Below are 12,619 nucleotides of genomic sequence, written 5' to 3' on the forward strand. Positions count from 1 at the left end.
TTTCAACTTAATTTTAACTTTATTTCCACTAGGAATGATTCCATAGCAAAAGGAGAAAGAAGCTGCCCCAGAGATGGCCTTTCCCAACAGCTGAACATTCTTATTTTATTATTTTAATTCACAGAATGTTCTGTACTTGGAAAATAAACAAAAGACGTTTCTATTTTTATTTTCTGTATTACAGGAAAAGAATTCAAAAGTTTTGTATCAACTAAAAGATGTTTTTACTGATCATCTTCATTAAGCAGGCATTAACATTGTCCTTATTATAGTGTAAATGAGCTGTAAGAGGTCTGGTTCCATCTCTGCTTCCAACAAGAACATATTTAGAGGCATTGTAGAAATTCTTCACAATTTCTTTAAAGCAGCTTTCTGTGGTTTCATTTCTTTAATTGTCAGTGAACTGTTTTCATTCCTGTGTCTGTTCATGGAACAAAACCAACCAATTTTCTTGCTGCCTTCTTTGATATCTTATTTTTATGATATCTTGCATTCCATGATAAGAAGATGTGAAACCATCAGGATGAGGATTCTCAATTCCATCCAGATCTCAAAAAAAAAGTTAACATTAAAAGGTTCATTTACCATCTGGCCTCAGTATGTCTATATTATACCAGCATTTGACTGCAAAGCTGAAGAGCTTTAATTAGAACCACCGAATGCTACCCAATGTCACAAGCAGAAAGCAAATTTTAATTATACAAGTTAAAAAAAAATTACTTTTCCCCATGCACACTTAATTTGTAACCATCCAAAACATTCTTCATTATCCTACAAAAGTAGTAGTCATTAATGTCAAGACCTTTACATTCAGTCAAAAACACTACTACTATAGATGGAAAAAAAGTTCACGTTAAAAGAGCCTGAATTGAAGGACAGTATAAGTCAGCTTTCATTTAATTCTCATACTGGTGGGATAAGAGAAGACAACAGATACTTTCACTACCACATCAGTGCCTCTTATCTGCAGTTCTGTTAGTTCTCTTGGAACATATCCCTGAATTTGCAGGCACAGCCAACTTCTGTTGACTTTGCTAAGGCTTCCAATTACGGAAGCTCCCGTAGCTGGCTATAATCCAGGTACTCCTCAGCTCAGAACTAGACTGACAGCACTGACTTTTGATTATTATTTTTAACCTTTACTCAAAAAAAAATTTATATATATATATATATATATATATATATATATATATATATATATATATATATATATGGGTCATTATCCTTATATGGGAGAGGATTTTTGATTACAAAATCTTTTGAGTCAGGCCCAGCAGCCCAGGGAAGAACTTCTGAGTATTTATTGTAGGATGAATTTGTACTGCTGATTGCAGTAGTTCATTCTGCTGATAACTCTTTGGAAAAGAACCAACAATAAGAAAAGATTAGACTGTCAACGTATCGTATTTAATGATACTGAGAAAAACTGTTACCTGTTTTAAAAGTATATTTTAACATGGAAAGAGAGAACGTGAGCTTTACAACCTTTCCACAATATAGAAATTTAAGCTATACTAAGAAATAAATAACAACCTCAAAGCCAAGTTATTAATTTAAAATAATATTGTACAAAATTTGAACATAGCAAAATCAGCTACATTGACTTCATACTGAGTAAAACAACAAAGTGACAGGAAGTGAACATTGCTATATTAACTATCAACTACCACGTCACTGTGTGCTGCCATTGCTTGGTCTTCTCAGAGTTCCACTTTCAGTCAGGATCCTTATAACATTTGGAATATCAATTCCTTAAAGGCAAACACACAAACAAACAAAAACAGAAAATAAGTGGGTTTATGAAAAAATGCATTTAAAAGCACAATTGAAACATTTAGATGCTGACATGAGTTTGGATCTTTTTGTATTAAATGAAAAATACCGTAACTTTTAACAGTCAGAATGCGCCCAGAAACTATCACTACATATTGCCATGAACAGCTGTACTGGTCCAGTTAACGGGTGTGTTTTGCCTTTCTACTCATCTCCGACTTTGAAAGATCTGCAGCTGATAATTAGAAAAGCGTGACCAGAAGTGCTTGATTTTACCACTGTAATGATAAGACAAGTGTTCTCTTCCGAACACAAGCAAGAAGGCCACGTTGCTTTGATGAAAATAATGCCCATGGCTTTGGGAGGGGGAAAGGAGAAGTAGAAGAAATGCAGTGGTAATAAACATTCAGCACCCATAACCATATGCTAAGGTAAGGGTAAGAGCAGAGCAAGCATGCCTGCTGCTTGGTGGGGTGTGGAAATACTGTGTTCTCCCCATCTCAGATCATCTTCAGCTCAGGAAACTTTCCAAGTCTGATATGGTGAACTTTAGTAGTCCTCTTCCAAACACTTGCCCAGTCTGGCCCAGACAGCAAAGACAAGGACACACACATTTTTGTATCCACAGTATCCCTTTTGCTAGGAGCTCCTTAGATCATCCACCTGATACTGCATGAAGAACCAACTCTTTTTGTCCACATTGGAGTCCCACACTACTCCAAGTTTATGTCTCAAAAGAGACAGGAAATAACAGAATCCTGTCTGTCATCTCCATCCACTCATGATTTCACAGATCTGTTACATTATCTCTGTCATCTCCAGGCTAAAAAGTTGTAGCTTTCTATTGCTTCTTGTATGGAAGATATGCCCTTACTCTGTGGCCTTTTCTAAATCTTTTGCAGCAATAAAGCCCCTTATCTGAAATAAGGGAAACAGAATTTATGCCCTATGCCAGATACAGGCAAAGCATGAATTCATGCAATAGCAAAATGATGACTCACACCTTTATTTCCATTCTTTTCTTAATTTCTTGTATTTGACATATTCTTCTGACTGATAAGTTGATATTTCCACTGATCTGATTAGGAGCTTTTGAAATTCATCAGTCAACCAACACTTAACTGTTCTGACTCTTGAGAAAATTTTGCCATCCAGATACTCATCCCTTTTCCAGGTCATGTGTGAAGATACAAAATAGCACAGGCTCAGAGCTCTCTGCTAGAACTTCTCTTCATTGTAAAAAGTAATTGCCTATTTTCTGTTTATTATTTAAACAATGCAAGCATTTCCCTCTTTTCCCACAGCCAGTTAGTTTCCTTACAAGCCCAGATTAGAGTACCTATCAAAAACTTCTTGGAATTCCAAACAGACTGTATGAACCAGATCACCTTTATCTGACTCCTTTGCTGATACCTTTCAAATAACTACAGAAAGTCTGTAAGGAAGGTTTTCTTATAAAAAAAAATGTATTCATATTCCCCACCAACCACTTTAAGCAGATTTCATTTTTCCAGGTGTCTACTAATTCCTACTTTGTTTTCCTAAGCAGTTTTTATTCACCTGTCCAATAGAAGCTGGCAGTTTCAAAGATCACCTGGAACCCTGTACTAGTTCTGGGTGGGATGGAGTTAATTTTCTTTATAGCGGCTTGTATGGGCCCATGTTTTGGATTTGTGGCCAAAACAGTGCTGATAAAACACCAGTGTTTTGGCTGTTGCCAAAGGATGCTTGCACAGTGGCAAGGCTTTCTCTGTTTCCTACTCTGCACCCCCACAGTGATTAGGCTGGGAATAGGAAAAAGATAGGAGGGGATACAGCTGGGACAACTGACCCAGCCTGGCCAAAGGGATATTCCATACATCATGTTCAGCAATAAAAACTGGGGAGGCAAGGGGGTGGGGTTGGCTTCCAAGGTGTTTGTCAGAGACTGGCTGGGCATCAGCCTGCTTGTGGGAAGCACTGAGTGATTGTCTTTGCATGACTTGTTCCCCCCAAACCTTTCTCTTCACTTACTAAACTGTTGTTATCACGACCCACAAGTTTTCTCACTTTTGTTCTTCCTATTCTCTTCCCTGTCCAGCTGCAGGGGGGGTGGGGGGCAGTGAACAAACACCTGTGTTCAACACACAACAAAACCTTAAAAAAAAAAAAAAAGAGAGAGAGAGAGAGAGAGAGAGGAATATACATGAAAAAGAACCACATTTGCCACCCACAAGTTTTCAGGTTCCAAAGGAAGCTTTATGGGAGAAATCACTACCATCAGTAACTTCACAATTTTGGTCTTGAGGTCCCTAGGACCAGGTGATATTCATGGAAGAGTTATAACAGTTTGTTAATTTCATGGTTTTGTCAGTTTGTTCCAGAACTGAGTTGTGTGCACACACACACGCCCAAAGAGAGGTTATAGCACTGATTGTAGCAGTTCCTTCCACAGTGAGTATTCAAGCAGAGAATATCTTAAGCTTCTCCACAATGTACTCATCTTCAGCATTCTTTTTTTACTCTGATGATCCTAAACTCACTCTGAGAAGCTTAAACATGTACACAGGAAGCTTCTGAAGAAAGGGCAGCAGTTGACTGAAGATGTGGGAAGGTTTAGTAGCTGAAACCTATTAGACCCTTGTAAGCAAAAGAAAGGCTACTTGTCTCTGATTCATTATTATTTCTGTGTTACTGTGCAAGTACGGTTCCTTCAGGAATCAATAAGTAAAAATTTCTTTGCTGTTGCCATTCCCAAAACCAGTGTTTCACCAGTTATATCACAGACAAGAGTCCACTTTTTTCCAGTAACAATATGCTTGATTTTAGATTACTGCCTCTCACCATGTAAGTGTTACTATGCACAATGAGAAAATAATTTTTAAAATTCTGCGATTATTAACACCTTTGTGGGAAGGCAGCTACTTTGAATTACCATTTCTAAACTGGATCCTGCAAGTTAAAGGACCAAAAAAAAAAGGTCTCTTTAGCTCTCCTTAATACCTCAAAGTTCTTTGACCCATATAGTTATTAATATTTCACAGAGCTAACAAAATTATGTTGTATTTTTATATATGTGTTTGTGTGTATGTGTATGTGTGTCTATGCATGTATATGTGAATTACCTCTGAAAGCTGGATTTGCTGCTGCTATTTTGTGTAGAGTAGCAGTAACTTCCTCAACGTTCATATTTCTTACACTGTTCAAAAATTCAGTAGTGATGTTGTTCTCATATGCTGTTTCCAAAGAGCCAGTTGAAAAGTTTTGGGGCTCATCGTCTTCATTTATTGATAAGGAGTGCTTAGCTGATCGGCTGCTTGAATAATCTTAAAGAAAAGAAATAGTATTTTTCAGTAACAGAAGATTCTGAAAGATTTCTCTTATTTCTCTAAATAGGGCTTTTCAAAACAAGCATTTCCAGTTTGGCACAGCAGCATTGCTGCTAAGGTTCACATCTGGCTTTGCTACATTTTCATACAACTAAGAGTCAGGAATGCTTTCCATTTACAGAAAATTCTGGAGAAACAAGAGTGGGAGGTGGGTGAAAGCTATTTCCATTATGCTCACAAAAAGTCTCCTGTATTATAAGTCACTGCATTTTTTTTTATTAGCATTGTATTAATTGAGGTTTCCAAAGCTAAAGTTTCTATAAAAAAAGAAAATTGACCCCACACAAAAAAATAAAAAAGCATACAAAATAGCTCCACTAGTATTCTGCATATCTTGCCTCTCCAAACATATGATTTTACTTCCTACGCTTGAGAAAAATAACGATTTGTTTATATCAAGAAGGGAATGACCTCAAAGGAATCCAAGATTTTTTGAAAAAATTAGTCAGAGGTACTGAGGCCAAGTAGCTGGTATTAAACAGAACTATCCATCCTATACAACATAATTTTGTTCAAATAATATCTTGATTTGACTAGACCTGCACTAAGCCTCTTCTCCATCAAGAAGGGAAAGAAATGGGAGGGGGTTGGGGTGCGGGGAAGCCAGAGTTAAACTTTGAAAGCCTCCTTAGAAACAGTTGCCTCTAGACAGAGGAAAGTCACAGTCGGTACTAATTAAATTTCTCCTCAAATGCTACAGTTAAACAGGATGAATGTTTTTGAATAGTTTGCCATTTCTAACATTTGTAGAGGATGGAAAAAACCCAAAACTACTAATTCACGCTGCTTGACCCTGCCTTTATTCTGCTCTTAAGCTGTGTTTTTCAAGAAAAAAAAAAAGCTTACTAAAATTTATGCAAGGTTCAGTGTTAAGATTAAAGCACATTCAAGATTGCAAAGCTAACATTACCAGTATCAGAGTCACTAATATCTGCCGAAGTCAAGTCAGACTGTTCTGTGGAATATTCCAATGCTGCTTCTCCATTATATTCAGTATCTAAGAGGTCCTACAAGTTTCAAAAAAATTGTGTTCAGATTTTCATCAAGACAACCTCTTGAAATGATGAATTTGTACATTTTTAATGGTCACAAACCAAATAGAAGACCAGTATTTCTGCTACAAAATCTGAAAAAACAAGTATTTATTTGAAGATTAGGCAGCTGGTAATGAACTTCTATGTACACATTGCTCACAGTATCTCTACATCTGAAAAAGCAATATATTTGGCCAAGAAGAGATAAAGCCTAATTCTCAACCTGTCAGGTCTAAAAAAGGAAGCGTTTTACTCTTAGAACAATAGTTAGTTAATATATTACCAGTTGAAAGATCACAGTTTTGAGTACTATAAAACCCTAATGTGGCAAAACATTTTCTTTTTTCTACAACTAGTAGGTCAGAAGTTACTTCAGTTAGAACTTGTTTTGTAACGTGTCAGATTTTACCCTTTGTCAATGAATAAAACAACAAAATCCTGTATGGAAAAAACAGCAGGAATAAGGTGAAAGTAAGCTTAATGAGGAAGTAAAAAGCAGTAAATTATTCATAAGAGCTATAGGCATGGAATTTATCATTGATAAGTACTGCCTTTGGGGCAGAAAGAAAATAACAGAGGGAAGACGGAATATGGGGAACAAAGATAAACTTTATTCTAAAAATTAAGAAAGGCTTTTGAAGACAAGAGAAAAAAACAACACTAAACTTTTTTTTCTCGAAGCATCACCTCTGTGATTCTCTCCAGTTGTTGGCTGGTACTTATCCTCATTTGGCATTTTCCACTTAAGCTCACCCTTTAAATAAAGTTAAGTAGCTGTAGCAGTAGGAGTAGCTGTTGTGGCAAATGAGAAGTCTGTTCAACACATAACAATTCTGCAAGAAACACTGGGAGGGATAAGGAATACTGTTTCCTATGGCAAAGATGTTGAATGGATGACCAAGAGGAAAGTTCCTACCTATCTGTTGATCACAGAGGAATGAACTAAAAGTCATTCCAAGGATGGAAACTGTGGAGATTATGGTATAATGGAACACAAACTGGAGGTATAGGAAATGCAAGTGGCAACCACAACAGCTTCAAAGAAGTACTCGGAACACCTCCATACTATGCCTATGTGAAGTCAGTCAAAAGTAATAGCAGAGAGGGGAAAAACTGGGTTTCTAATAGTGGAGGAAGAAAAAGACCTCAAAGGGAACACTCCAAAGAGTAGGACCAAAAGTTGTGTAAAAGAAAATTAGTGTCAGTAATGCTTAATTGCATGGTGAGTGAAGTGAAAGCTGGGAATGGAAATGCAATACAGAATGGAAATGCAACACAAAAGAAGAAGAGAAAAGCTTAAGTTAGAATTGAACAGGGGCAAAAAGAGCAGAAAAACACAGATGTAACAAAAAGCATGGAAAATAAGAGACAAGATAATGTTTAGCTTCTATTAGAAAGAAGAAAAAAAAAGAAAGCACCTTTGAACACAGAAAGTATTGAGACTCCTCACCAGAAAAGCTGGAAGTTTATTCTATCATCACTACAAAAAGTGAAGTATTTAATGGGCAAAACTTACAATATAGTCTTCACAGATGTTTTGTTTAAACTATATGTAACAATAAAATTGCATAATCACAGGAATCTACAGATCTATAGAACAAAACCAAAACAAAATCCACATTACTTTGTTTGATACAGCCTGCTGACGATATTCCACCAGTGCATCTGTAAGAGTCTGTGTAACTTTCAGGATAAATGAGGCATCATCTTCATTCAGTATCTCAAAATTTTGCTAGAAAAAAAAAAACCACAACCAAAACATTAAAAAATTGCCTCTAAAAGATTGAAGTATCAACATGTTCAAACAAAACCTGCAGGAACTTCCATGTCTCTATCCTTCTGTCAGACGTGGCTGAAGTTACAAAGCAAATACAGTTTTTACTTTTAATCCCATTAATTGGTGTAAGAAGGTGCAATGGAAGAGGATCCTAACAGAAGGAAGCTGCAGCTACATGATACAGTCCTTTGAAGAGGAAGAACCCAAGAATATGCCTGGAAATAGATATAGCAAAATGCTTTTTCTTAAGTATTTTGATCTCTTCCCAAGACACTTGCATACAAATGAATGTGTACAACCTCCCTGATGCAATATAGTCATAAGCTATGTATCCAAAAAATAGCAAAAATCCAGAACACTGCTGAAATTAAAAATATATGCTGCCTTGACTTATACTAATCTTCTTCTTCCCAAAAAGCCTAAGGAAAAGTCTTCAAAACTTTGAAGCTCTAGTAGGGGAACAAGTTCTAGCACCAACAGCCCTCCCAGAGTGTGCTACATGCATCATCCTGTACTAATAAAGTTCTGCTGAAAACATTTCCACTGGGCACAATGTAACAACTGCAGGTCTGTCCTAACAATTCAAAGTATTCTGGCATAGAAACAAACACTTCTAAGCACTCCAGACGATGACAAACAGTAATAAAAACCAGCATAACAGGGATTATATTATATTTTTAACACTAACAGTGTTTGCCTCTCCTGGTTTGCATATGTTCTAGTTAAAGATCTTGTCAAAAAATCAGCTGGGAAAAAATTAAGCTTTAGCAAGGAGATCTTATCAGGTAATAAACAAAATACAATTATTTTAATGACAAAGCTGAACATACTGATTTTCACAACTAAATAAGTATGTATCATGGATAGCTGTTGAACAACTGGAATTATTCCATTATATGAACAGGAGCTCCAAAAAGATACTTGTGAAATTACTTTCCACTACACAAGAAATCTCAGAATCCAACAATAGAAACACATCATGCAGCTTTTCAAAAAATGACTGTAAATGCCAATATTAAACAGTTTTTGAACTTTCCAAAACAGAACATTGTTCCAAACACATTCCCAACAGTCCTCTTTTCCAAACACATTCCCAATAGTCCTCTTTTGTTCTTGGAGACAATAACACCAAGCCAGAGGACGTCTCAAAACAAATTCAAGCTTCATTAGCAAGGAGCAATCTTTAAACCTAATAACTCCCTATTAAAAAGGGGAAAAAAGATTTTATGATAGTCAATGATGTTTAAATTAACATGCAGTAGCTGAGTCACAACAACTATCACTAAAGATTTTTGTACAGTTTGTCACAATAACCATTTCTGTATGCAAGACCAAGACCACAAATGTTGTTAATACATCTAACTAGCAACTGCTAGCTTTCCCCTCCTATTGATTGTATCTCTGCTGTGAATGTGTACATAAGACATATTTTCAACAACTGGGTAGACTCAGGTGTTTTGTCACATACTTTACAAAGGGAACAGGTAGGTTTCTTTTAGTTTATGATTTTGGGGGGGGTGTTGTGTTCAAGTATACAACTTGTATTTTATTTCTTAAAAATTGCTTCTTTCCTTTCCACATATCTCAGATATTTTTCTCCATTCTACTTCCTTCCATTAGTGAATTACATCTTTCCAAACTCCTCATTTGGCAATCATAGACCAATTATAAAAGAAAAAAAAAATTTAAAACAGTCATTTTACTTAAGCATGTAGTTTAGGAGTAGAGTTAAGCTATAGCTGAGAAAAATGTGCTCATTTTAAGTGCAAGTCATTTTACTGATAGTAAACCAGCACTTTAGCAAAAATCCTGTCTAGAAACTTTAGAATGAATACATAAATTATAAATTCAGTGATATTTATTTTATTCTGAATCCTGCCTTCTGACAAAACACATTAAATTATCAGACTGCCCACATTTTGGCTTCTGCTACTTTCTACATTTTAAGCTTAGTAATTCTGTGATTATTTTTTTTCCCAAAAAAATTACTTTGCAAGGTAAGAATCAACACTCACCAAATAACTCAACAGTTGTTCTTGACTAGTAAATTCTTCAGAATTTGCTGTAAATTCTTGCTGTTTCATATAGAAAAAAAAAAGTCCACAGATCTATCATGTGCAGTAATTATAACTAAAATTAAACAGTAATTATGGTTATTCTAGATTGTAATTAAACTATGTGTGCTTATATGAAACGTGTACATGTGTTTTCATGACAAAGTAGGAAAAAACCTAGTTCTTAATAAATTTGCTTAGCAACTTGTAGCTAATTTACTATCAATAATATTATCAATATGAATAAGCAAAAGCAAACACCATTGCCAATCATATATTAAAGTAATTATTTCCTCAACTATTTGTAAACTGGAAACACATTAATGGAAAAACATTCACCTCAACTTCCTTCTTTTCTTCCTGCGATTGTTTATTGGTCTCACACCTTAAGATAGAATAAATAAATAAATAAAACAGTATACAGTTGGTTGATCTCTCAAAAATGTGTAGCTAGTCAATAACTGATAATCAGTTTCAATTCCTGACACAATACTCGTACAGTAGTTCTGAAACACCCTGAAAGGTCACATTATTTTCTTGCAGAAATCCCAGTGGTCCCAGGTATCACTGTAAAAAAATTTTATGAGGTTTTTTCAGTCCGAGTAGCTAGTACGTAAGTTCTAAAACCCAGAAAAAAGAATGAAACATCATTTGACTGCTTGCTGTCAACGAGAATCTGATCTTATTCCTTTTAAGAAACTATATATTGAGTTCACATCTCTCAGAAGTCTCACAAAAATAAACAGTAAAGGAGCAAGCTGAAGTCCTAATTTAGTAACCAACTTCCAAACCAATCTCTTGCTGAAACACCTGGCTGCTCATAGTTACCCAGGATCTATCTAACAACTGGATTAAAAGAACAACATTAAGTGCTTTTCCAAAAGATACTGTTCTTTAAACTTGAAGTACAGGACAGCACAATGAGGATCAGTGTCAGGGAGAAACAGACAGCAGCATTTCCAGGTGTGGATAACTGAGCTTGATTTAGTTCCCTATTTTTGATGTTTTCATGATCTAGTTCAATCTCCAGATTAAGAACTGTTACAGGTATTTGAAAGCCAGACAAATGAACACAAAGATTCATAAACCTGGACTTGAATCTGGTTTCAATGAATCCTTTTCCTTAATGGTTGTCCCATAGACAGGCAGAATTCCTACAAAAAGATTTCAGAAACAAGAAAATTTCTCCTTTTACTTGATAACAGTAAACAAGCAAAAGATATTAGCTCTCCATGTCTGGGAAAGAGTACCAGCTTAAGAAACATTCCAAGAGAATGTCATTAGAGCAAACCAAAGAACTAATTGTTGGAACAAAAGTCTTATGTTTGGGTTCACGCATGTATGTCCCTTACTGAATGCTTTCCTGTAGTTCCTGGTGTAGCACAAAGACGACTGATGTTGGGAGATGTCCCCCTCACACAAAGGCTGATAGTTCAAACTAACTGACAATACTGTTATTAATAAAGACGTTTACAAACAGCAAGCATGGTTTCACCATTTTGGAACCACACACAATACTACTAATTGTTCCTCCATGAAATCTCTTTGTAAAGATGAACCCCAATTGTTACAGCTATTTACTGATTATATTTTCCTTCTAAAATCAGTTCATATACCATTCTAATTATCCAACACGAACCCATAACAGAGGGGTTTTTAAATGATAAGAGAATGTTATTTTTGAATTTGTAATACATGAGGGTTATGCTTTAAGGATAACACAGCTAAATATAAAAACTAGATGCATCTAGAGCAAAATCTGAGGTCACTTTACATATGCCAGATTTTCTGTTGATGAGAGAAGTTTACAGCTGAGCATGATTTCATAAGACAAGCATTTTACTATTATAGCATGCCTTTCTTCCTCACAGCATACACTATGCAAATCCAATACAGACAGTTATAATCTACAAAAATTTCCTTTGAGTAAATTTAAAGGGTTTTGGGGGTGGTGGATTTTTTTTGTTTGTTTTACTTTTCTGAGTTGTTGCCTTTGCTGCCTTCTTCAGTCTTGTTGCCTTTGCTGCTTTCAATAGCCTCATTAGGTTCAATCTTCTCATCTGGCTTTGTCTGCTCTTTCTGAATTTTCTCCTGCTCCTCTTGAACCTTCTTTTCATCTAAAACAATAAAACCAGTATATTTAGTAATGGTTTCCCAGTATTTTGATTTAAAAGTATTCCTTGCTTAGAATTTTTTGAAAGATAATGTCAATAAAACCTGAAGGTGTAAGAAAGGTATCTTATGAAGAAATAAAATAAAAACCGGACCTAAAAATCTAAGATTTGGTTCAGCCATGAAGCACAAGTTTAGATTTCTGATCAGAAATACCCTGAATGAGAACAATTATAATGCCCCTAGACTGAAACCTAATCTCACCTTTGACATTAAGTCTACAACCAAGCAGTAACTTCTTATGTTTCTTCACTTACACGGTGTTCACTTATTTTTGTATTTAATTGTTGGTTTCTTCCCAATAAAATAAGCATTAGTCAAATATTTTACCTGTCATTAAAAAAAATATCTATTCAATCTATTTCCTTTTTATTCTTCTTGTGCTATGAACAGTTTGGCATGCAGCTATTCCTTTTTTTTCCTGACACCAAAGAACAGTTT

The 12,619-nt window shown here is 35.5% G+C and overlaps 1 protein-coding gene across 4 annotated transcripts in view; it reads right to left on the bottom strand.

Moving 5' to 3' along the window:
* Positions 1-12,619, bottom strand: part of LOC130145479 (uncharacterized) — a 23,252-nt gene continuing 10,633 nt past the window's right edge. For 3 of the 4 annotated variants that reach the window (XM_056330276.1, XM_056330275.1, XM_056330274.1), the window contains exons 11-18: positions 11,982-12,123; positions 10,346-10,391; positions 9,968-10,027; positions 7,800-7,907; positions 6,052-6,148; positions 4,878-5,078; positions 1,668-1,751; positions 1-549 (exon numbers count right to left, since the gene is read on the bottom strand). In XM_056330276.1, coding sequence (XP_056186251.1) covers positions 1,672-1,751; positions 4,878-5,078; positions 6,052-6,148; positions 7,800-7,907; positions 9,968-10,027; positions 10,346-10,391; positions 11,982-12,123 — 734 coding nt within the window. In that variant the 3' untranslated portion in view covers positions 1-549; positions 1,668-1,671. Of the gene's footprint in view, positions 550-1,667; positions 1,752-3,786; positions 3,910-4,877; positions 5,079-6,051; positions 6,149-7,799; positions 7,908-9,967; positions 10,028-10,345; positions 10,392-11,981; positions 12,124-12,619 lie in introns of all 4 variants that reach the window. The other variant, XR_008820582.1, reaches the window with a different exon arrangement.

The sequence above is a fragment of the Falco biarmicus genome, chromosome 3, assembly GCF_023638135.1.
Source record: "Falco biarmicus isolate bFalBia1 chromosome 3, bFalBia1.pri, whole genome shotgun sequence".
NCBI classification, from domain to species: domain Eukaryota; kingdom Metazoa; phylum Chordata; class Aves; order Falconiformes; family Falconidae; genus Falco; species Falco biarmicus.